Source organism: Orcinus orca, chromosome 15 (assembly GCF_937001465.1).
Source record: "Orcinus orca chromosome 15, mOrcOrc1.1, whole genome shotgun sequence".
Lineage (NCBI taxonomy): Eukaryota > Metazoa > Chordata > Mammalia > Artiodactyla > Delphinidae > Orcinus > Orcinus orca.
In genome coordinates this window covers 70142279-70167699 of record NC_064573.1, presented here as the reverse complement: position 1 = coordinate 70167699, position 25421 = coordinate 70142279, and the positions used below count along the sequence as shown (strand labels likewise).

The window sequence follows — 25421 nt, the reverse complement described above, 5'->3', positions numbered from 1 at the left end:
ACTGCATGGAAGGCCCTATTAACTCAGTGGCTCCCACACTTATTCTAGCATGGACTTCCCTCCCTTCCCACCACACACACACAGTATACGTGTGAACGCTATGTGGAAATGTTCTACAGAACACACTCCAGAAAACTTTGCCTTGCTTAATGCGTAATTTTTATTGTATATTTTCCAAAACGAGTTTCACTTTTGCAGTCTTCATTTTAAGCAGGTGTGAGCAGAGTGCTTTGTGTCTCTCACTCTTAAAAGAAAATTTTGAAACAAACTTTCTTCTGAAATGACCATCCATCAGTACTTTTTTTCTCTACGTGGGTCAGGAGATGGAAGCCCCCAGTCCCTGCCCGTGTGCCCTCAGGTGAAAGGAGCACAATTTCTAGTGCATTCCAAGAGTGCCTCAGAGCATCATGAGTGCCCTGAGCCAGGACCCTGATGAGTTGGAGATGTGACCCAGACAGACCCTCCTGAGGCTTTTCCATGGACAGATTTATAAAGGGGGAGGGGGAGGTCAGAGAAAGGTGTTTTTCTCCTATGACAGATACTAACATTAACTGCACATCTAGTGACTGCTCTGCTCAGTCTGTCTCTCACCATGGCAGGAAATCAATCGTTAGAGACCTGGGTGGGAATGCTGATGGCTGTCTGGTGTGGCACAAGAGCTGGGGCCAGGAGACAGAATGCTGACTGTTCTCAGCAGCAGTTGATGTAGGAGTCTATGCTTCAGGACCGCTCTCTGACTCAGTTTTCCCGTCTGTGAAAGAAGGTCATTGAGAGCACAGGATGGAGAAAGGAGGAAGGGGTGAGACAACACACATGAGAGAGTCTGGTGCAGAAGAGGATGTGCAAAGCACCGTTATAGTGGGGTGTCCACTTTAGCAGGGAGTGCCTGCCATTGCTGGGTGATTACCGAGAAATCAGAGCCAATTGTAAACTAAATGAGCTGCTTGTAGCCAAAGGTCTTAGTCAGTTTGGGCTGCTATAACAGAATATCATAGACTGGGGTCTTGGGGTGGGGGGAGCTTAAACAACAAACATATATTTCTCACAGTTCTGGAGGCTGGAAAGTCCAAGATCGAGGTGCTGGCAGATTTGGTGTGGGGTGAGGGCCCTGCTCCTGGCTTGTAGATAGACGGCTGCCTTCTCACTGTGTCCTCACACAGTGGAGAGAGAGAGGAAGCAAGGTCCCTGGTGTCTCTTCTTATAAGGGCACTAATCCCAGCATGGGGACTCCACCCTCATGACCTCATCTAAACCTCACCGTCTCCCAAAGGCCCCATCGGCAAATAATACTGCATTGGGATTAGGAATTTTAGAGAGACAAACGTGCAGTCCAAACACCACATAATCTCAAATGCAACATTTTTTTTTTTTTTGCTGCATCACAGTGTATTTAATAAGCGAGGTGAATGCACATTATGCTGGATACAATGTTGTGCAGAGTCTTAAAAAGTTAGAGTGCCAAGACTTGTAACTATTCAAGCTGGGTCGTGGCAGAGGAAGGAGACATGTGTTAGGAAATGGGAAGGGAACTGGGGGCGGGGACTTCACAGTGAATGGCAGGGGGCTCCCCATAATTGGCCAGCTCTCCCCATAGTTGTCCGGCTCCTGAGCTTTTAGGCTCCCAAGTTCTCTGACAGAGACACCCCCTCCTAACTGCTAGGTGAGCCGTTGTGGAGCTGGGCGAGGGGCCATGAACTCCACCTCCCCCACCCCATCCTCCAGAGGGTCCCTGCCTCGTGGAGTTTGTCGGGTAGAGCTCTTGTATCCTATGCCTGCATCTGCCCTTTGTGCCCACAGCTCCACCAACTGGAAATGCAGCTGGAGCAAGAATATGAGGAGAAGCAGATGGTCCTCCATGAGAAGCAGGACTTAGAAGGCTTGATCGGAACCCTCTGCGATCAGGTAAGAGGGAGACACCAGCAGGCATTTGGGAAGCGCATTCCCTGCCCCTGGGGGCCCTGTTAGAGAGCTGATTCGTGGGGACACCAGCTGGAGGGGTCTTAGGACCAGCGCAGGTAGACCTTTCAGCTGGCCTCCACCTGCTCCTCCCAGGCGCCTTCTTCCCCACCAATTCTGTCTCTGCCCTCACTCACTGCCTCTTCAGAGGGGACCTTCCGTGGGGGGAGTCTTCATACAGCAGGGTTCTTGGAAGGACCCTTGAGAGTAAAGAGAGTGGGCCCAGCCACACGTGACAGACGAGGTCGCCTTGCCCTCAGCCGCTGTCGGGGTGACAGTATAGGCAGCCTTTGCTTTGACGGGGTGACTGTGAATGGCTGCTGTGCTCAGAGCTGGCCTCGTGAGAACAGACTTTGCTGAAGGCAGAGCCAGGCCAGTGACGCTTTAGACCCTTAGCTGGGCCACTTCTGTCTCCTTGGCTTTGCGTGATCTAATGAACTGCTCTGAGCTGCTGGAGAGCAGAGCCTTGTGGGGTTTTGCCGTCGTCGCCGTAGACCAGGGTTGTCCGCTGCAGCACTGCAGACGTTTTGAGCTGCATCACTCTTTGCTGTTGGCGGCCGGGGTTGGGGGGGTGGGGTGCTGCAGGGAGGTGGCGCTGTCTCATTGTAGGCTGTTGAGCGGCATCCCTGGCCTCCACCTCCTAAATGCCAGAAGCATCTCCCTCAGTTGTAACAACCAGCAGTGTCTACGGACGTTACCACATGTTCCTCCCGGACACAGTCAAGCTCCCTCTTTACAGGGAACCACTGCTGTGAAGGAAGCAGCCAGCAGCGCCCAGAGCCAGCTCCTCCTCCATGAAACCCCGACATTGGAGAGGAGTGCTGGTGGCTTCCATGGTTTCTTTTTAAATATCATAGGAGTGTTTTTTAATGTATCTGCTTAACTTGTGTTCATTATCTTTTAATTAGTAACGATCTTGCTGTCAGTAACCTTCCCGCAGTCATTCCTCTTGTTCACAGAGGAATGTGGGCCCCCTCCAAATGGTCATCCAGGGCAGCCAGGCTTCGAACAAATAGGTGCTCACTATGTTTTGTTTTGTTTTTTTAAATTGAGTAAATGAGTGAATTCTAGAGCGGGACCCCTACAGCCATGAGAGTGAGAGTCGGAAGCTGAGGACATCAGTGGGAGAACTACATGATCTTCCTTCTTTGGGTTTCCTGGATTTTCAGCCAAGCAAACTGGGGCCACTGAGTGCAGAGCCACTGAGGCTCCTCTCCCTTTGGCATCAGCACGAGAGAGAACACCCCAGGATTTGATTCTAGAATGATACTTGGAAATCGTTGGGAGAAGGTTGCCTTCTATCCAGCATGGTCTGTTTAAGAAAACGAAGGAATTAATCCAGTAAAGAAAGGTTTTTATAAATATTGCTAAAATTTTAAGTTTCACATGCAAGGAGAAGGTAACTTTAAGTGAATGAGAAGCTAATTTTGTGTTAGTCACCAAGCTGGAGCCTTTGAATAACGTCACATTGGATACTTTTAAATGTTTTAGTAAGACATCTGCCAAACACATGGGAAAGTAGAACAGACAGTGTAATTGACGCTTGTGCATCAAGAGGACAGGGTTCACATAAATTAACATTTTGCCGCATCAGATTCAGATGTTTTTAAGGAAGCAAAGCATTTCAAAAACAGTTGGTGGCCCCTTGGTTTCTGTACCTCATCTCCCATCCCTTTATCCTTCCATCTTTTCGTCCTTCACTCCCAGAGGGGACCGTTCTCCTGAGGTTGGAGGCTTTAATTCCCCTGCGTGTGTATTTGAACTTTATACAGTACGTGCGATTCTGCCTTTACTTCTACTGCTCCCCTTCTGTACTCTGTTTTTGCTGTTTTTGAGATTCCTCCATGATAATACGTGTAGCTCTAATCCGTTCTTTTTTAACTGCTACACAGTATTCATTTTCTTTAATCCTACTCTTCTGTTGGATATTTAGCTGTTTCCATTCTAGGACGCAGAGCTACAGTGCATATTCTTATACATGTCTCCCTGTGCATGTGGGAAAGAGATTCTCCGGGGTATGAATCTAGAAGAAGAATTGCTGGCTGTTAGGAATGTACCATTTTGGAATTATTAGATGTTGCCCAGATTGTTCCTCAAAGTGATTGTGGCGGTTTACATTGTCACCAGCAGTTTTTTCTTTGCTACCACACATTCCCCCCACCCCCGACACGTGGCACTGTCAGACATTTAAAGATCTTTACCGGTTACTGAGTGTTAAGTTGTACTGCTTGTCCCTCATGACTAGTGAAGTTGTGCATTTTTCACGTTTATTACAGTTTTCTCTTATGTGCGTTGCCTGTTTATAGTGTTTTGTCTTCACCTTTTTTTTCTATTCATTATTCCTGATCCTTATCCAAGATGCTAATCCACTTTTGGTTGTATATTTTGCAAATACCTCCTACTCTATGGGTAATCGTTTCACTTTGTTTATAATGTTTTTTACTTAATAAAAAGTGTTTTTAATATAGTCATGTTCATCAGTTATGGTTGATTCTTTTAAGATTTCTTTCCTTAACAGAGTTCATAAAGATATTTCACCATATTTCTGAAAATTTCTAAAGTTTTGAGCATTTTTAGGCCTTTAACCCACCTGGATTTTATTTTATTTTATTTTTTAATTTATTTATTTATTTATTTTTGGCTGCGTTGGGTCTTCGTTGCTGCGCGCAGGCTTTCACTAGTTGCGGGGAGCGGGGGCTACTTTTCGTTGCAGTGCGCAGGCTTCTCATTGTGGTGGCTTCTCTTGTTGCGGAGCATGGACTCCAGGCACACGGGCTCTAGAGTGCAGTCTCAGTAGTTGTGGCGCACGGGCTTAGTTGCTCCGCGTCATGTGGGATCTTCCTGGACCAGGGCTCGAACCCGTGTCCCCTGCACTGGCAGGCGGACCCCCAACCACTGTGCCACCAAGGAAGTCCCACCTAGATTTTATTTTGGTGTGTGTGAGGTAGGAATCTATATTTTCCCGATATAGACCACCTTTGTTTTATTTCATGAGTAATTTTTCCTACAATTTCCATATATGTATGGCTGTGTTTTGGGGCTACCCATTCTGTTTAATTGGTTTATTCTTCAGTTCCTGCACCATGTGGTCTTAATGGCTGGGTTTGATAACTTGTAAACAGCTTATCTTTCTCATCTCTAAAATTGTCTTATCTATTTTCGATCCTTTAATCTTCTTATTGAGATTCCATAACAAAACCTGGTGGGGATTTTCAAATGCATTGGTTTGTAAGTTAATTGGGAACAAGTGACGTATTTTTTTAGTATTGAAGTATTGCAATCATGAGCATGCTGTGTTTCTTCATATATCTATGGCTTTCATAAATATATTTTATTTTTATTATAAATTAATACCTTATAATAATACAAAATATTTATTTTATTGTATATTTTATTATTTTTTTCCATATAAGTCTTGAGCTTTTCTGTTAGATTTACTTCTAGGAATCTTGTAGTTTCTGTGGCTCTTATAAATAGAATATTTTTGTATACTTCTATTAATTATAGTGGTATATGGGGATATACTTTGCTTATAATTGTGTTATAGTTTTCTCTTATATATTTTGAGGTTATTTTTTTAGGTGCATTTAAGTTTATTATTGTTTTATTTCCTTGGCACATTGTACATTGTTCTTTTCTAATTGTTGTATGGTGTCCCTTTTTTCTCTGTGAATTATTTTTGCCTTATTTTATTTTGTGCGATTTCTTTTAGTCTGCCCACAAGACCTTTTTTATCTGTTTTTAACCTTTCTCTGTGTGTATGTCCCTTAAACAGATGGATACTTTTTAATGCAATATTTTAGTCTCTTACTTTTCATTGGAGAATTTAGTTCATTTACATTTATATAATGACTGATATATTTGAAATTATTTCTATTCTTTTGTGTTTAATTTTGTTGGTTTATTGCCCCCTTTCTTTGCTTCTTCCTTTATTCCTTTCCTGCTTTGGGGTAGATTGATAATGTCTTCTATGATCTCTTTTGTTCTATTAGATACTATCAGTTCCTTCATATAAATGAAACAAGTGAGACTCAAAAGGCAAAGCACATCGCCCAAGATCATATAGGTTGTTAGTGGCCTACGTGAATTCGAAGTGAGGTCTATCAATATATTATTTGAAAACCTGTATTTTTTAAAATTAAATCTAACACCATGCTGCTTAAAAAGTGATTAAGGTTTAGTTAACTAGAATTATCCTTTTCTGGACCATCTTTTTTCCTAACGTTATCAGGCAATCCAGATCTGCCATTAATTTGCTGTGCAACCTTCAGCTACATAATGTTCTCTCTCTAAGCCTCAATTTCCCCATCTGTAAAGTGGCTTGATTACCCCTAATAACATTGTTAGATCATTTGTTAAAAGTGCTTAGAGAGTTCTTTAATGACAGACATTGAACTACTGTCCCAAACAATTTACCCTTAATGATAAATGGTGAAACAATCCAGGTTGGAACAGAGTTTCCCACAACAACACTAAACATCATTTAGTTTTATTGGTTAATTATTCACCAGCTTTATCTAAATTTGAATCTTTGTGCTGCAAAATGTAAACTTGCAGAATGACATTTATTTCCCATTAACCTAATGAGTTTGGGGGTGTTTTTTTCCCCCCTCCTCTTGCGTAGCAATTTATTATGAAGGGGAGGATGACTTGGTCTGAGGTTTTGTTGTGAATTTGTTTGCAGTGATCCCTCTGGAAAGGAGATGGTGCCAGCACTTTCAGGGTCTTTCTGGCAGCAAGGATGGGGTCATCCTGAATGTCCCTGATGCTGACCTGCCCCACAGGAGAATTAAAGGCTCCTTAGGATGTGTGCAGAGCATGAGCAGATACAAAAATGAGGAAGGTGCAAAAGCATGTTGCTTGAGTGTAGTCATGGCAAAGAATCCGGGCTCTCGAGTTAAGATGTCCCGGCTCACATTTCACCAGGCACTCTGGTGCAGTGGTTAGAGACTTGAATTCTAATACTGAGCTGCCTGGGTTCCAGTCCCTGGGTAGCCACTTAGGAGCAGTGTGGCCTTGAGCTGATCACTTACCCTCTCTGTTTTATCGGTTGTGCCTCCATTTCCCTATGACAGTACATACTGAAGAGCTCCACACAGCTCACAAGACGTGAGCTGGCCCCAGGGAACTTCTTTCATTCTGTGACCTGCCCCATCCCTGTGTTTTATACCCTCATGCTAATCACCCAGAACCGCATATTCAAGATGGTTTCTCAGCTGTGTCCCTTCCTGCACCTCACCTAACTAGCTCCTGCTTACTTGACACTGTGTCTGGTCCCATCCCAGCCTTGGATGGGACGCTCCTCTGTGCCTTCATAACACCCTTTTTTTTTTTTTTTTAATTGAAGAGCAAAACTTAACCTCTTTTATTGTATATTTTACTAAAATTACCTCTTTGCAGTCAGAAAAGTTGGGTTCCTATCCTAACTCTGCCACTTAGGATTAGCTGTGTGATCTCGGGCAAACCACTTCACTGTTGTAAGCCTCAGTTTCATCATCCATAAAATGGGAATCATAATACTTCACACCCCATAGATTCACCGTGCGGACTCCATGTGTTCATACCCGTAAAGCGCTTAGAACAGTGTCTGACACTTAGCAAACCCAAAGTGTAAGCTATTACTATTTTAATAAAGGCAATAATAATAATGGCATTTTGAAAGAGACTACCACAGGAGTAAAATGCAGTAATATGTGACAAAGGGCCTGGCACCATGCCCAGTCCTCAGCTCCTCAGCTCAGGAGGAGAGATATACACACACACAACACCTCAGCATTTTAAACTTAACAAAGCAATAAATCTGAGAACTAAGAGGCTATATTCTAAGAACCAACTCATTTTTCAAAGAATTCAGAACTGGCAGTAGAATAATAACACAAAATCTACAGGAATACATTCCAGGTCATCAGACAGTACTCATAATCTTTTATATTTGTAAAGCACTTGACAGCATACAAAGTACTTTTCGATCCATTATCACATCTGATCCTTGTCTTACCTCAACATGGAGGTTAGGGATTTTTTTTTTTTTTTTTTTTTTTACCTCTTCCTTTATAGACGAGGAAACTCAGGTTCTGAGAGGTGGCATGACTCAGCCTCAGTCCCACCACCAGCAAGTGGTGAGCCAGGGTTTCAAGCCTGGGCCACCTCATTCTAAATTCCAAGTTCTTTCTAGAATATTCCAGGGTATTCTGAGCATCCAGGAATTGGTTGCACTTGGTGTGGAGGCACAGATGTCCAGGGATGTAGAAACTGGGTTCCATGGAAGACACACCTGCACCCCATTTTCTTGAAAACTCCCCATCTGACTAGTGGTGCCAGAGGAAGGGGCTGTTAGTTTCTTTCAGAGACATTAACCCCAGGGCTTTTGAAGTAGGTGTTCTGTTTCCAGGGGAGACCATGGGCTGTCAGGGTTTTATCGGGCCCCTACCTGATGCTGCACCTCCCTTGGTTTGTCCCAGCCTGTGCTGTTGGCCACTGGGAGTTGTTAACGAATCTAACTCGCCCTCCCCGTGCCAAGTCCAGGCTGCGGCTTCTTCAGGAGCCACGTGACTACTGTCTTGGAGGACAGGATCCGGGGGGAGGGACCTCTGGGCAAGGTCCCTCTGCAGAAAATGGCCTGTCTTTATACGAGCAAAAGAGACCTGCTCAAGGGACAGAAAAGCTTGATTTAGACCTTCAAAAGCAGCACAGGTATTTCTAATACCATTTACTGATGTGTAACATACATGCAGGGAAGCACACCTTATCCCACCTGTACTGCTCATTGAATTTGCATCAGCTCTTAAAGCCGGCACCCAGATTAACACCACAAACAAGCCCTCGCTCCTGTATTACCCAGTCACTGCCCCTCCAGGGTAACTGCTCTCCTGACTTCTGTCAGCAGAGGGCCTCGCCTGACATGTAAGCTCTTGCAAGGTGATGGCCGTGGTACAGATTATGAGACAGAATGACTGCATCCTTACAGGCTGTGATGACAGTCATGACAGCGGCGCAGATTTGTTGTGCCTTTACTACGAGTCATGCTGTGGGCTAAGCACCTGTTCAATTCCCACAGCAGCCCGGGGTGGTTGCTGCCTTCTTTTTTTTTTAAACATCTTTATTGGAGTATAATTGCTTTACAATGGTGTGTTAGTTTCTGCTGTATAACAAAGTGAATCAGCTATACATATGTTCCCATATCTCTTCCCTCTTGCGTCTCCCTCCCTCCCACCCTCCCTATCCCACCCCTCTAGGTGGTCACAAAGCACCGAGCTGATCTCCCTGTGCTATGCGACTGCTTCCCACTAGCTATCTAGTTTACGTTTGGTAGTGTATATATGTCCATGCCACTCTCTAACTTTGTCTCAGCTTACCCTTCCCCCTCCCTGTATCCTCAAGTCCATTCTCTAGTAGGTCTGTGTCTTTATTCCCGTCTTGCCCCTACGTTCTTCATGACCATTTGTTTGTTTGTTTTTTAGATTCCATATATATGTGTTAGCATACGGTATGTGTTTTTCTCTTTCTGACTTACTTCACTCTGTATGACAGACTCTAGGTCCATCCACCTCACTACAAATAACTCAATTTTGTTTCTTTTTATGGCTGAGTAATATTCCATTATATATATGTGCCACATCTTCTTTATCCATTCATCTGTTGATGGACACTTAGGTTGCTTCCATGTCCTGGCTATTGTAAATAGAGCTGCAATGAACACTTTGGTACATGAATCTTTTTGAATTATGGTTTTCTCAGGGTATATGCCCAGTAGTGGGATTGCTGGGTCGTATGGTAGTTCTATTTTTGTTTTTTTGAGGAACCTCCATACTGTTCTCCATAGTGGCTATATCAATTTACATTCCCACCAACAGTGCAAGAGGGTTCCCTTTTCTCCACACCCTCTCCAGCATTATTGTTTGTAGATTTTTTGATGATGGCCATTCTGACTGGTGTGAGATGATATCTCATTGTAGTTTTGATTTGCATTTCTCTAATGATTAATGATGTTGAGCATTCTTTCATGTGTTTGTTGGCATCCTGTATATCTTCTTTGGAGAAATGTCTGTTTAGGTCTTCTGCCCATTTTTGGATTAGGTTGTTTGTTTTATTGATATTGAGCTGCATGAGCTGCTTATAAATTTTGGAGATTAATCCTTTGTCAGCTGCTTCATTTGCAAATATTTTCTCCCATTCTGAGGGTTGTCTTTTGGTCTTGTTTATGGTTTCCTTCGCTGTGCAAAAGCTTTTAAGTTTCATTAGGTCCCATTTGTTTATTTTTGTTTTTATTTCCATTTCTCTAGGAGGTGGGTCAGAAAGGATCTTGCTGTGATTTATGTCATAGAGTGTTCTGCCTGTGTTTTCCTCTAAGAGTTTGATACTGTCTGACCTTACATTTAGGTCTCTAATCCATTGTGAGTTTATTTTGGTGTATGGTGTTAGGGAGTGTTCTAGTTTCATTCTTTTACGTGTAGCTGTCCAGTTTTCCCAGCACCACTTATTGAAGAGGCTGTCTCTTCTCCACTGTATATTCTTGCCTCCTTTATCAAAGATAATGCTGCCATTCTTGTTTTGCCAACGAGGAGGCTGAGGCTTGGGGAGGAGAAAGGTCTTGTCCAAGGTCACACAGTGTGAGTGGTGGAGGCACGATTTGAACTCAGGGAGCCAGGTTCCAGAGAACTTGGACCCTGGCCACTACTTTGTCATCTTAGCTCACGAGAGCCTTCCCTTGGCTTCCAGATCGGCCATCGGGACTTTGATGTGGAGAAGCGTCTTCGGAGGGACCTCAGAAGGACTCATGCACTATTGTCAGACGTGCAGCTCCTGCTGGGGACCATGGAGGACAGCAAGACGTCAGTCAGCAAGGAGGAGCTGGAGAAAGTGCAAAGCCAGGTGGGTGTCACGGGTCCTCTCAGAACCCCATGGGGAGGATGCTGCGGCCAGCAGGGGGAGAATGGTTCTCCCACCCAGATGGGCGTGGCCACAGCCCGGATGTCTGACTTTCACAGACCTGAGGGGAGGTGGAGGGCATTGCGGGGCTGGATGGGTCACATGGATATGGTAGATGAGGAAGGGGGTTTATAAATGACTTAGGAGTCCTGTTCCCTTCTTTAGGGCTGAGGCAGAGTGAGTTTGAGTCCTTGGGCAGATCAGGGCCCTGGGGCAGAATGGCTGAGTGCAGCACGTCTGCGTGCCTGTGTGCATGCGTGCGTGCGTGGTGACCAGCGGGGCTGGATATGAAACAGATAGTGCTGATAGTGCAGATCCTACATGAGGATCAGCATCTCCATTGACGAGAGAGGTGACTCACCCAGAGTCCCACAGCTAGAGGGACAGAGTCGGGATTCACACCCAGGTCTTCAGGCCCCACCATCCCTGGCTGCCTCAGAGAAGAACGGGAGGCGGATGAGAGGTGAGGCCAGGAGGGAGCTGAGCACCTCAGGAGACATGATGGGCTCAGACCGTCCTGGTTTAGTGCTAAAAGTCCCATGTCCCGGGCAAGCCCTCAGCCCCAGGGACACCAGGACAGTTGGTCACTCATTTCATGGCCATGTCAGAACATTAGAATCACTTGTGCTTGAATGTGTCCCCTCCCTCAGTCCTCGTGGTACCCCTGGGGGAGAGCAAATGATATTGTGCCCATTTAACAGATGGGAAAGTTCTGTCCACAGGTGGGAAGCAATGCACCCAAGGTAACACGGCAGGTAAGTGGCAGGGTTGGGATTCAAATCCAGGGCTCGTGATTCTAACTGCAGAATCTGGGAGCTCTTTTGCCTCACCCTGCGTCTTCCTGTCTGTCTGACCGACCAGGTGGATGGGGAACCCTGAGCCTCCTCTGTCAGGCAGTCAGGATGTCTGAGCACTCAGCCACCACTCAGGCATCTTGGGTTCATGCGGCCCCCTTGGCAGGAGGCCCTGTATTCTGCCTGTCTTTCATCAAAATATTCCTGATGCCATCCAAGTCCCCCTCTCTCTGTAGGTGAATGTTCTTGAAAAGGAACCACAGTGGTTTTGTTTGTTCCTCTTTTCATTTTTCTTTCTTTATTATTCATGAGAAATCTCCCTCTGCAGGGTTAAAGTGTGTGTTCTTGGAAAATAGTGGTAGTTAGTGAAGGCGCCTTGAGCGGAATCAAAGAGCTTCATTCTTTTGAAAGTCCTTCTTCCCCATCTCTGCATCCGGTTCCTATCAAAGAGAATTCACAGCCTTGGCTTTCTGTTGCTGTTGTCATGGAAATTGTTATAAGGATGGGATCGTGTGGACCAGAGGTCAGGGTACAGTTGCTTTGGCTCCCAGCACACGTGTCCCGCCTGCCAGAGTCAGAGCTAATCAAATAAAGTAGCGATGACATTGGGCATTGCTGTCTCCTCTCCCATGTACGGTATTTGTCCTTTACCTGAAGCCTCCAGGGACAGAGGCAGGGAGAGCAGCTGGGAGGGGGGAAGGGAGAGGGAGCTAACTTTGCTGCCGGCTGTGTCTTCATTGCTGGCTGTGGTGCTGGACTATTCCATTCATTCCTTCATTCAGTATTTATGCAGCATCTACTGAGTGTCAGGCGATGTGCTAGGTCTAAGTATATTACGGTTAGTAAGACAGGCATGGTCCTCTCCCTTTGAAACTGACGTCTGCTGGAAAAGAGGACAAGCAAACAATGATACAAATAAACAGAAATATCCCACACCTTAATTCAGGTAGTAAAGGAAATAAGTGGGGTTATTATAAATAATAAAGGGAATAGGGAATTGCAAGGGGTCTCGTTTAGCCTGGGTGATCAGCTAAACTGCCCTGGGAGAAGGAGAAGCAGGCAGAGACCAGAACGTGCGGGGCCTGGGAGGTTTGGATTTTATTCCCGGGGTGATGAGAAGCCGTCGGGACGTTTTGAGCAGAGCGTGACATAATCGGATTCAGAGGATCACTCCTCTGTGTGGGGAAGGGATTGAGGAGGGATGAGTGCATGCCGTTAGGAGGCTAGAGTACCCCTCTAGGCTGGAGGAGAGGGTCTCCTGGGTTAAATGGTTGTGGGAATGGTGAGAGGAGGCAAAGTGGGGGCTGGCTTGGAGCTGACAGGACTGCTAGCTGGTCGGCGTGGTGGCTGGAGGTGCGTGACTTAGATCATCCTCACCAGAACCCTAGGAGGCAGCCATTGCTATTTTTGACCCATTTTACTAATAAGGAAACAGGCTCTGAGAGGTTGAGTAATTTACCCAACAGCACACAGCAGCGTATGTCTTAATGCCGCCAGCGCTGACAGTTCTGTACCCACGATGTTAACATTTTTCAACCACCTACTATGTATCAGGCTTTTCCTTGGAATTCTTGGGGTCCCCGAACTTGGCTGCACATCCGATAACTTAAGTACTGTTTAAAAATCACAGATTTACAGGCCCCCCTCCTCGTTTTTTCTTCCCATTGAGACCCAGGATCTACATTTTTTTTTAATTAATTAATTTAATTTTGGCTGCGTTGGGTCTTCATGGCTGCGTGTGGGCTTTCTCTAGTTGTGGCGAGCAGGGGCTACTCTTCGTTACGGTGCATGGGCTTCTCATTGCGGTGGCTTCTCTTGTTTCAGTAGTTACGGTACGTGGGCTCCGTAGTTGCGGCTTGCAGGCTCTAGAGCACAGGCTCAGTAGCTGTAGCGCACGGGCTTAGTTGCTCCGCAGCATGTGGGATCTTCCCAGACCAGGGCTTGAACCCGTGTTCCCTGCATCGGCAGGCGAAGTCTTAACCACTGCGCCACCAGGGAAAACCCAGGACCTACATTTTCAACAGTCACATGAGGGGATTCCAGTGCTGGTCTTAGGACCACCATCTGGGAATCATGGGCCTCGTTTACCCCTCAAAACACACTTTCAAGTTCCATGGCATAGGCCCATTTTGCAGATGAGAAAACTGATGGTGAGGTTATATTAGTATGACAGAGCCTAGTTCAACCAGTTTTACAATTCATTAAATATTGAGTCAGGAGAACTGGATCCTGCACTTGCTAATGTCATGACCTTCGCCGTGTGACAGGACCTCCGTGAGCCCTTGTCCCGAAGCGGAGCGTCGTCATCGCCTCGTGTCCCAGGCGCCTGTGGGGGTCGGGGGCGATGAGGTCTAGCCCCCGAGGGCTTGAGAAGCTTGAACACCCTCTGCAGCCTCTACAGCTCGCTAATCATGGTGCCTGGTAACCTAGAGAAAGGTTTTCTCTCTGAGGGCAAAGATGAGGGAATGCGTTTGAAAGCACCTGTTAGTGAACTGTGTGCGTTCAGCAGATCCTGATAAGGTGTCCACTCGGGACAAATTCGAGGCCAGGCTGCGGGGATAAGGAAGAACCCTTCCCGAGAGGGGCTCCCAGTCTAGGCAAGAGGCTGACCTAGGAGCAGACTGTGGCCAGCAGGGTGATGAGATCTTTCCTGGCGGAATGTTGGGGTTTAGGTGAAGGGGATGCCCTTGATTTAGCTGTGGGAGAGGAGCTGGTGGCTTCAGCTGTCTGCTTAAAGGTGGGAACGAATGGCTGGCTGGGTGAGATGCACATGGGCATTGTGGGAAGGAGCACCAGGGCGGGGGCGGGAGGAGACAGGGAGCATCTAACGCTTGGCCCAGTGTGGCTGGTGTGCAGCGTTCCCCGAGGAAGGGCAGGGAGGGTAATGTCGGTCAGCGAGGCTAGAGTCAGCTCGTGAACGGTTTAGTGAGCGCAACTAAGGAGTTTGGGTTTTATCCCAAAGGTGATAGGGAGCCATAGAGAGCTACAGAGCAGGGAAGGGCACGGTCAGAAGTGCTTGTAAAAAAAAAACGGCAGGGGCTCCCCTGGTGGCGCAGTGGTTGAGAGTCCGCCTGCCGGTGCAGGGGACACGGGTTCGTGCCCCGGTCCGGGAAGATCCCACATGCTGTGGAGCGGCTGGGCCCGTGAGCCATGGCCGCTGAGCCTGCGCGTCCGGACCCTGTGCTCTGCAACGGGAGAGGCCACAACAGTGAGAGGCCCGCGTACCGCAAAACAAACCAAAAAACCCAGCAGGATTCTAGGCCCAACTGAAGCAGTGATGTGTGGCATGCCGGGCTCAGCCAGACGCATGGGAGGGTCCCCCTAGGCCGAGCATCTCCCAGAGCCCCTGCCTTCCTCCCGGTGGACAGGCATTCCCCTCTGCCCATTGCCCTACCGTCTAGAATCCCAACAAGATGATTTGGCCCTTTCTGCCCAGTTTCCCTCCATTGGGATACTTGGCTCCGTCTCAGCTAACACCTGAGGCTAAAGCCTATGGGATAAAACATGGAAGACTCCTGGAGGAAAGACACACACCTTGTGAGTTCAGATCCTGCCTCTGCTACTTAATTAGTTGTACGATTCTGAGCAAGTCACCCTGCCTTTCAGAGACTCCTTTTTCTTACCTAAAAAAAAAGAGCCTGATATTCCCAGCTATTGGGCTGGTATAAAGAACCCTAGACCCTGGATTCAAAGGAATTCTCTAAATTGAAAACTACAAGACAATGATTTTTAAATGTAGAGCTGGCCCCTGCGTCCCACCCCCCGGAGTCAGCTGGTGGAAGACTTTGGATCCTGGGCCCAGGATTTCACAAGACCTCGTGGACAGGTAGACGAGGCCATGTGTGGGGTGGGTCTAATGACACCTGTTCTTCAGGAGCAAGTACTAATTAATTCCCGTGGAATGCTTCCACTGGAAACAGACTAATCTGGAGACAGAAGCAAGATATATCATTGAGATAATCGCTGTGCATAAATAACATCTGTGAGCAGCAGATGCCTGCACCTGGCTCCCAGGAGAAAGTGGAAGGTTGTGTCTGCTCCCGGGGCAGTGACGGCTTTTTGTTTAAATTTGATTCAGGCCTTGACCTTTGCCTCCTCCCAAAAGGAACTATGTTGTTTGCTTTTTTTGTTTTGTTTTGTTAAATGGAGAAGAGTTTGCACTGAGCTCTTCAGTTGTTTACTTAATTGACGCCAGGGGGCCGTGTTCCCCCTTCCTCCTGAGGACAGAGCTGTTGCTGAGTCTAGGCCATTGTTCCCCCTAAAAAGCTCTGGGATCTAGCCCCTCCTCACTCCTCCCCTCTTACCACACACCACCTGCACCTCTCATTTGGAACTCTCTCAAGTCTGCTGGGCTTGGTCTTTCTGCCCCCTGATCTTTGGAGAGAGATTTTTAAAATATAAATACAGTCATGGTTCTTTGCATTCAGAATCCACCAGCGGCTCCCCATTGCCCTCAGAGTACAGTCCACGTGCCTCAACGTGACCTTTAAAGATGCACAGTCCAGCTCCTACCTTCCCGTCACCTCTGACCAGCAGCTTAGACTGTCTTGGGGTCCCCACACCAAGCCATGCCTTCTGCCGGACACTCGCTTCTCCCGCTGAAACCTCTTTGCCTGACGGGCATCTAGTCATCCTCCGAACTTGGGTTTGGGCCTCGTCTCTAGGAGCCATCTCTGGCCTCCAGGGTCTGGGGGAGGGGCCCAGCTCCTTTCTCTCACGAGCTCCTGGGCCTCCCCCAGGACAGTCCAGATCATCCTGTCACAGTTACCTCTTTGCTTGAGTCACAGAAAGGTGAGAAGAGATTGAGGTGGGACTGGAACCTGCAGAGTCTGACTTCAACCCCTGGCAGTATGATAACCAGCACCCCGAACTACCAGTTTACCTCCTGTTGGCCTGCTGCCCACTCTGGGCTCTCCCAGCCCGTCTGGAAGCCCCAGTGTTCCTGTAGGCCCCTCCACTGGGGGATTCCAGCTCGGCTTCCGTGTCCCTCAGGTGGGCCGTTAGGCCTGGTGCATATTCCACACAGTGAACCCCCAGTGGTCCCTGCTAGCGCGCAGACGACTGAGGATCCCCAGTGCCCTTAATCAGGATGGTGGTCACCAGGTGTCGCCCGCGCTTCCATGAGACGTTGAAGGTAACCAGCAAGCTCTGGGAGGGTGATCCTGACAGGAGTCTTTCGTGTGGGCGAGCGCTTAGGGAACACTTCTCTCCAGCCCGGAACCACAGAACAGGTGGCCTGGATGTTTTATTTGAAGAGACTTTTCTAACAGAAGATTGTGTTGGAGTGAATTGATTCAATATTAACATAACCTCCTGTCAGAGGAGATAAAGTCCAAATTGTAATTGGTTAAAAACATGGTTATCAGGAGCCTGTTCACCCCACAAACACTGGCACTTCCAAGGCTGTGATGAATGATGTGGGGAAAGGCTGCTTTCGTTGCAGACGGGGAGCACCGTCTATGCGTCTCTCCCAGAGGGCCTGGTACTATTTAGCTGTGGAGTGCCAGGCCCCCAGAGCAGCCTGGCCACCCACCAGGGTAGTCATAACCACGGGAACATGGATGGCAAGCATCCGTGGCCTACACCGTGCCTGGCACAGGGCCAAGCACTTAGAGGTCATGACCGAATTTGATGCCCCCAGCCCACTTGAATGCAATGAGCTCCATGAGTAGAGGGGCCTTTCCTCTCTGGGGCCAGAGTGCAGAAGCGCGTCTGCACACAGCAGTGCTCTGTGCGCGAATAGGGCCCCACGGGCTGGGGTGAGTCTCCCTAGGAGGCAGCTGGTATTAGGCCCATTTCATGTGGGAGGAAGCTCAGTGTGTGAGAATCCTGCCCAAAGTCACAGAGTTTGGGGGGCAACTGGGATGTATTTTAAATAATGTGCTTTGAAAGAATTTCAAATTTACCCAAAAATGACAAAAATAATTCAAAAGCCTCCTGTGGATCCTTCACCCAGAGCCCTCGCCTTAACGTTTTGCCACATTTGCTTTATCATTTTCTCACTAAATCACGTTCTCTGAATTATTTGAAAACAAGTTACAGACATGAGGTCCCTTTACCCTCATCAAAATCGGAAATTTTAACATTGATAAAATACTGTTTTCTAATGCAGGGGTTAGTGAACTATGGCTCACAGGCCAAATCCAGCCCAGGCTGCCCGTTTTTTCATTGTTGTCTTGTTTTTGTTTTTCTTATTACAGCCTGAGAACTAAGAATGGTTTTCGTTTTCAAACGGCTACATTTACAGTTAGATGAGTACCTGCATGTATACTTCAGTTTCGCCTCTCGGCCTGCACGGCCTAAAATATTGTCTGGCTTGTCCCTGAAGGAGAAGTTTGCTGACCCCTGACCTTATCTGCTGACTATTCCAATTCTGCCTGTTGTTTTACTGATGTTCTTTGTAACAGTTTTTCTCCCTGTTCAGGATCCAACCTAGAACGTGTTAACAGCCTGTGCTCACTTTCGTGATACCGTCCATAGAGCCTCAGTCTGTCTTTGTATTTTATGACGCTGGCATTTTGGGAGAATTCAGGCCAGCTGTGTGCTGGAAGGTTCCTCCATCTGGGTGCCCTGGAATTTGAAGCTACGTGTTTTTCACTTCAGAGCCATTTGGATTTGTGTGGGTCTGAGCGTGTTCCCGGGACACGGGACTTCTGATTTTAAAACCAAAAAAGTCCCAGGCAAACAGGGGTGAGCTGGTCACCGTAGAGCCAGCGCCTCAAGCCCTAAGTAGTTTGGGCCTCTCCGTGAGACCTGTTGTCGAAAGGTACCCATAGGCTTAGGGGAGAAGCCAGTGAACCAGATGCGCATTTAAAAGCTGTTCCTCGGTCACTCATCCGCCCATGTTACCCCTTGGCTGAGTTCCCATCCTCCGCCTGTTCTCGCGTTGTGTCTAGTTTTCTTTGTTCCATTGATATAGACGAGACCTGCTGATGTTACCGTATGTCTTAGCTGCTTCATTCTCCTTGCTGGTGTATGAGACTGTATCACAGTTTAGCCACTTTGCTATTGATGGACAAATAAGTCATCTAGATTTTGGTTGTTAGGAATAGAGCTGCTATGAACGTTTCCCCACGCTCTCTTACATGGGGGAGGCACATGTGTGTGCATTTCCGTAGTGTGAACCCCTGGAGGCCATCCAGCCCCTCCCCAGTGTGCACTGCCTCAAGCAGGTGGGGAGGGTGGGCGGCTTCAGAGCTTTCTTTTGTAAAGTGAGGAAGGAAGACTTAATCTCTCCTGGTGCTTTTCAAGTATGTGTGTATTTTTGTGTGTGCAAAAGAACCCTTTTATTAAAGGGAAGTCTCATGAGAACACCCTCTGCCCTGCCCACCCGGAAGCTGGGCCTTGACTGGGTTGCCCCCGTGTAACCTGGACAGACTTCCTTCCAGCTTTACAGAAAGGGCCCTGCTCGGGGCCCCGGGGTTTGCTGAACGTGTCTGTGGTTGCTCTCCCCATCCAGCTCATCTGCTCCTACAGGCAGGGTCCTGCCCCCGCCCCTTGTCCTTCCCATGGAGCCTCTCTCTGGACACCTGCTGGCATCGGGGTCAGAGATCTGTGCTTGGGAGGAGCCGGGGGCAGCCAGGCAGTGGGTGGCCTCCCGAGGGGCATTCGGGGCTCCTGTGAGCTGCCGTGGGTGGTGGGCAGCCCCGCTGACAGGGGCCAGCTCAGTGATGCGCTGAGCTGCCCTCGCGGCCTTGCCTCAGCACGTGGGTGTGGCGTCCCTACTGTGTGGGCCCGCAGAGGTGAGCAAGACCCAGTGGCCCTCCAGAGCCCGCTGTCCAGCGGGAAGACAGACGTGGAGACCCTCAGACGTTGTACTAATTATTTAGAGGAGAGCTGGAATATAATTTTAAAAGGAGGGGGCCGTGAATAGGATGGGGGCAGGGAGAACCTTTTTTGAGTATTTTATCCTGCTTTTCCAGGTGTTTTGTTTTTTTTTTTCTTTCTCTCTTTGGAGAGCACCTGTGTGTTACAAATCCATTGTCACCAGAGGGAAGTCAGGAAGGAAATTCTTGAAGTCTGTTCTATCATGTAGGACCTGTGCCGTCCTTAGATCCTATGATACAAAATTAGAAAGGACTCCTAAACCCTCAAAGAAACAGACTTAAAACAAGTAAAAGGAGACCTGCTTTACTCAGCAGGTGGTAAGCACATGCCACAGGGCTTACAAGGAAAAGCCATGCCTTTAAAAGAGACCTCAGTTCGTGTCCTGGCTCCGGTCACCGTTTAACAGCTGTGTGACCTTGACAAATTAACTGACCTCTCTGAGCCTCCGTTTCCTCATCGATAAAATGAAGATGAAACTGTGTACTTCATAGACGCGGTACATGTTGCAAGTGAACAGACACGTGGTCAGCATCCACAGAAAGCAGTTATTCTTCCACTGCTCATCATGATGATTGTTGCTCTGAAGATGATAGAAACGGTAAATCCTCAGAAGGCATTTCAGTGCATCCATAAGCGACGGTTGTTTAGCACAACGTAAGGAAAATCATGGAATGTTTAGTATATGCCCAAATAGTTGGAGATCAAGGACACAGAGAGTAATCACCATATGGTCTGAGGCATTTTCCCTTGAGGCCACTGTCATCAAACTTCTGAGTTGGAGAGACCATTGGTGGGCCTGACCTGACATTTTTAATATGTTGCATTTACTAAATTTGTTCCCTGTCAGGGCTGTCTGTAGTTTGAGATATTGGTGATTCCCTTCAGGGAAAGCCTTCCTACTGAAGGTTGACTCTTCCAAGTGCACTGATGGGATGTCGAGGCCTGGGATGTGTTGAGATCAGCCTGCCAAAGCCACCATTTCTTAGAGCATTTCCCTGTGGCGTTTGCAATGTGGTATTTTTAAATCTTCGGAGTTGTTCAATCAGACCCAGAAATCCAGGTTCTAACCGCTCTGCTGAAATATCAGAATTTTCCCTCTTTCCCCACCTCATTCCGTGTGTCGAGCCTACTCATCTCGTAGCTTAATAAGTCCAGAGCAAACATTTTACCCAGGTATTTAAAGCGGGCAGATGGCATTGCATAGGAGAGTAATGCTATTCATTGGTTTGTAGTTGCTGTCTGTGTGCTGGGAATCTCAATCGCCCTCCCACTGAATGAGAGGGGGTGGGTGCTGGGGAGAGAACGCCTGAGATGAATTCAGCAATAGAAAAAGACTGTGTGCAGAGGGGGCTGGTGGTGGCCCAGAAACAGCCTGGGTTTAGTGTCTCATGGACTTGACTCTGACCTTGGGCAGGTCACTCCCCTGCCCAGGCTGATTCCTCCCTTGCAGGGCTGTTGTGGGCTATGGTCATAATAAGCATCAAGGCCTATACCGTGCCTGATATGGTTGGTGCTGAAGAAGTCCATTCCTCCTTCTGCTCCCCATTGAACAGTCCAGAAGGGGGACTGTTTATCCCCCTCTGAGGAGGGATCCATACACAGAATAGCTAAACAGATGTTTGTTATTCTGTCACAGGGTTTTGGAGGGAGATTTGATCCAGCCTGTGACGGAAGAGCATCAGCAAGCACCCCCACCGCAGTTCTGACTGTTTACTCTGTGGCTGACCCTGTGTGTGTATCAGCTCGTCTCACTTGTTCACTCAGCCTGTATCTGGGTTCTGGGTAACAGCAACCCAGCTCAAATTTGCTCAAGCAGAAAAAGGGACGTTATTGGCCAAAAGTTCTGAGGCTGTGATTGCCTTCAGGCTTGGCTGGATCTAGGTGCTCCAACCATGTCATCAAGAATGTGTCTCTTGCCTCAAGGACCTTGATGTCACCTTGTATTCTTAGGCAATCTCTTCCTTCTTGGTGGCAGGAGGGCCCCCAGACACTCCAAGCTTATATCCTGCATCAGAAAGAGCCAATCTTGTGTCCGTAGTCGCAGACAAAATCCTCGTGGCAGTCGTGCTGTTGTCCCACGACCAACTACTATGGCCAGCAGGAGGTGGTGCTCTGCCTGGCTAGGCTGAGTTGCATGCATCTTCTCTGGGCTTCAGGGAGGAGGGTTGGCCCCATCGTGGACATTTGGGGGGTGGACATTCTTTGCAGAGAAGATAGGATGCTGCTGTCAAAAGAAATGAGAGCAGGCGTGTGCAGTCACATCACCAGATTTTCCCTCTGGAACACGTGTGGTGGGCACTGCTGTCATGGGAGTGCAGCATAACAGCCTGGCGGCCAGGCTGCCTGGTTCCATTTGCCAGCTCTGCCCCGTAGTACCGGGGTGACCTGAGGTAAGTCACTTCACCCCTCTACCCCTCAGTTTCCTCAACAGTAGCAACAAGAATGGCCATTGACCCTAGTTCCACATGTTGTCGTCAGGGTTAAATGAGTGACGGCAGAGCCACGCCTGGCACCGTGTCAGAGCGCAGGCTCCTAACCCATGTGCACGGCAGCCCCCCGGGCCGCTGCAGCGCTTCGAGCCTGGATGCCGCTCGTCTCGTCTTGCCCCCCAGAGCTCAGGCTTTGAGGCCCCTCAGTGTCCTCCCACACTGGTCCCAGAGTCAGGACCTCACCACATGTCCCCAGGCCACATGTCCCCAGAGCTTCAACACCCCTCGTGCATGCACAAAGGTGTCCATTTGGTAGAGGGCTCCTGGCTCAGGGGCTGGGGAGGAAATGACACCCTGCCTTTCAGCAGCCCCTGGGGAAGGGTGGCTGATCTAGTGAGTGAATGATAGCGTGACCGGACGTGTGCGAGGGGGAGATGAGTTTCTGGCTGTTAAAGGCATTTTGGTGCTTTGTACCCACATACTTTGCAAGTTATTGTATTGATTTTGCAAGAAACAAGATACGGAAGGAAAGAAAAACGTGAACTTGTACGAAAATCAAATCAGTTGTGTCACTGAGAGCCCGTGTGGGTCCCGCCCCACGCTGGGTCTGGAGAGGGATGGAGATCCCGGGGGGTCTTTGTCTCCCCCAGCACTCCCCACCCCATGCTGTGGAGGTCTGCTTGGAACCTGGGAGGGCTTGTCCATGGGGACTGGGTGGTGACTTGGAGCTGAAAGGGGTGTGGGATCCTCATAGCCAGGCTGGCTGCCGGGGCTGGAGGTGGGACCCCAAGAACCCTTCCTGGGGAGTCGCTTGTCAGCTGGCTGCACTCTGACTGCTCCAGCGGACCTCCTCCCGGGAAGACACTGTTAGAGCAGCGGCGGCAGCATCGCACCACTGAGGGATCTGATCTCAGCCCTGACACCATTTGCCACCTGACTTCATAAAAACGTCAAACAGCCCCAATATGGAAATAATGTGCAGTGAGTTATTCTTACGCCACGTCAACCATAATGGAAGATCAGCCCGAGATGGCCTGTATTTCTTCCTGCTCCCTGAAGTGTAATAAATGGAAATTTTTAAAGCTCAGCATTAGGACGGCTCGCCAGCAGCAATCCCGGGCCTGCCCGGCGGAGGCCACGGGCTGGGGGATTCCTAGTGTTGCTGCAATAGCCCCAGGTCCAGCAAAAACCTGGGCCTGCTTGACTTGTGTGCCTCTGGGGTTGGCACCCTCCCTGCATACATCCCAGTCTGCCAGGAAGCCTAAAAGCCCTCCCTGGGATTGTGGTCCAGGCCCTGCCTCCCCCTGGCCCTGTGACCTTGACAGCTCACTTGGCCTCTGGTACTTTCACCTCTAACACGGGGTTAAAAGTCCCCACTTCTCAGGCTGTTAAGGGCTGAAGGAGACAAACAACAGCGACATCCACCGTTGCTTTTTTTGGCGTTTTCTCAGTGCCAGGTGCTGTGTGAAGCACGCTCACGTTTTCACTGGTTTATCCCGCACGGGTGGTAGGATGTGACCGTCCCCACTCTACAGATGAGGAAACGGAGGCGTGGTGAGTTCAGTGACTGGCTCGAGAGGCAGCCCCCCCAGGTCCGGCCCCAGTGCCCACGCTCTGGCCCCGCTCGTGGTGCACCTGGTGCTTAGCAGCTGCCACACGGGTTGCTTTCCTGCCTCTTCCCTTTGGGATGAACTCACGCATCCCTGGAAGGCTCCGGTCACGATGTGTTTCCTCTGCGCCGCCATGTGGGTTCAGACTCCAAGTTCTGTCCGTTCTTCCTGATGTGTCTACCTCTCATTCTACAGTCCCCACCTGGCTCAGGTCACTGTGACACGGCTTGAGTGGCTTCCATGGTAGCACCAAGCCACTGGGCTGTTTTCTCCGCAGTTGGAATTCTCTCTTTATTTTAATCCATGTTACTCTTTCCGGAGAGTGGCTTTCCATGGGGGGCAGCGGAGCCCAGTGGTTAAGGTTCGGGCCCTGGAGTTGGAACAACCAGGCTCCTCTGCTGCCGGCCGTGTGCCTGTGAGCAAGTTGCTTCCCCTGAGTGAGCCTCAGTTTCCTCCGAGGTCAGTTGGTCCCCACGGTGGCGCCTTTCTCCTAGAGGTGTTGTGGCGCTGTTGTGAAGCAAGGCAGCTAGAGCCCAGGGCCCTGGAAATGGTCCCCAGGCAACAGGAGCCGGTGTGGCCACTCACGCCCAAACCATCAGGGCCGAGGTTATCCTCTCTCCAGCCCGGTGGGAGCTAGGACTAATGCCGGCAGGCCCTCCACTGCCTGCATGCTGTCTCTGCGCTCCTTTCTGCCTGGGGATAAATCGTCCCTCTCCCTGCTTGCTCCAGGGAGACTGGGGAAAGGAAGGAGCATGTCTAGGTGTACCATCTGTAAAATGGGGATAAAAATAGAGCCTTCTTTCTCCAGAGGCTCAGAGATCCAGCGGCATCATGTTGATGAAACCCTCCTTCAGCTGAAGGGGGGCTCAGCAGATGGGAACTGCTGTTGTCTATCGGCTCTGCCCTGTCGAGCTACTCACAATGGCTCTCCCCTGCCTCCTGGCCCTGGGCCGAGCAACTTGGCCTGGCAGCGGGGCCCCGCCGGACACCTCCCTTCCACTACTAGTATCTGACATCCTCTCCCACGCTGGCCCATCTGCTCCTGCCTGCCCATTTCTTTTGTTCCTTGCACACCGCCCTGTGCAGACCCTTCCATTTCTCTCCACTTCCTCTCCTTCCTCTCCGACTGGAGCACCTCCGCCACCCTCTTCCTGGAAGACCACAGCAGCATCCTCTCTGGCTGCCCTGTTGCTACTCTTGTCCGCCAAAGCCCCTCCTCCCCGCAGCAGCCAGAGGGAGATCATGCCACCCTCCTCCTCGGTCCTCAGAGAGCAGCTGTGGTTCTCCTACAGACTAAAGACAAAGCTAAGCTTTGCGTCCTGGCTCACGGGCCTCACTGATGTGATCCCCATCCGCTTCCTCAGCATCGCCTCCTCCTGGCCTTCTCTGTGTAGCTGGCCAGCTCCACTGGCTGTCTTTCTGTTCTGCAGCACCGAGTTCCTTCCTGTTCCTGTCTCAGGACCTTTGCACTTGCTGTTGCCTCCACTCAGGGCACCTTTCCACTTAAAGCTCTACCTGGCTGTCTCCTTTGCATCATTTAGGTCTTCGTTTAAATGCCTCTCCTTAGCAAGGCCTCTGACTTATGCGTGAATCCAGGGCTGGCTTTGGGCAGCCCTCCATCCCCAGCCCACCCCACCCCCCACCGCCCCCGGCCTTCCCAGAGGCCCTGGAGTCGCCTGCGGGGAAGATGAGACTGCGCCTGACTTCTCATTTCCTCTGTCAATTATGCTCTAACAACGCCAGTCACCTCCCTTGCTCCACATCATTTTTCTCAGTGTGTCTTGATCCCTTCCAGTCGCTGAGGGAAACAGGCCACCGAGCCCTCCTCCCAGGCCCAGCGTGGAGCCCAGCTGCAGAAATACGCTTTCCTTGGCGCC

The 25421-nt window shown here is 49.2% G+C and overlaps 1 protein-coding gene across 1 annotated transcript in view; it reads left to right on the top strand.

The window, feature by feature from the left end:
• MYO18B (myosin XVIIIB) overlaps positions 1-25421 on the top strand; it is a 235423-nt gene that overhangs the window by 139909 nt on the left and 70093 nt on the right. The window contains exons 33-34 of the mRNA XM_049697804.1: positions 1798-1902; positions 10675-10827. Coding sequence (XP_049553761.1) covers positions 1798-1902; positions 10675-10827 — 258 coding nt within the window. The remainder of the gene's footprint in view (positions 1-1797; positions 1903-10674; positions 10828-25421) is intronic.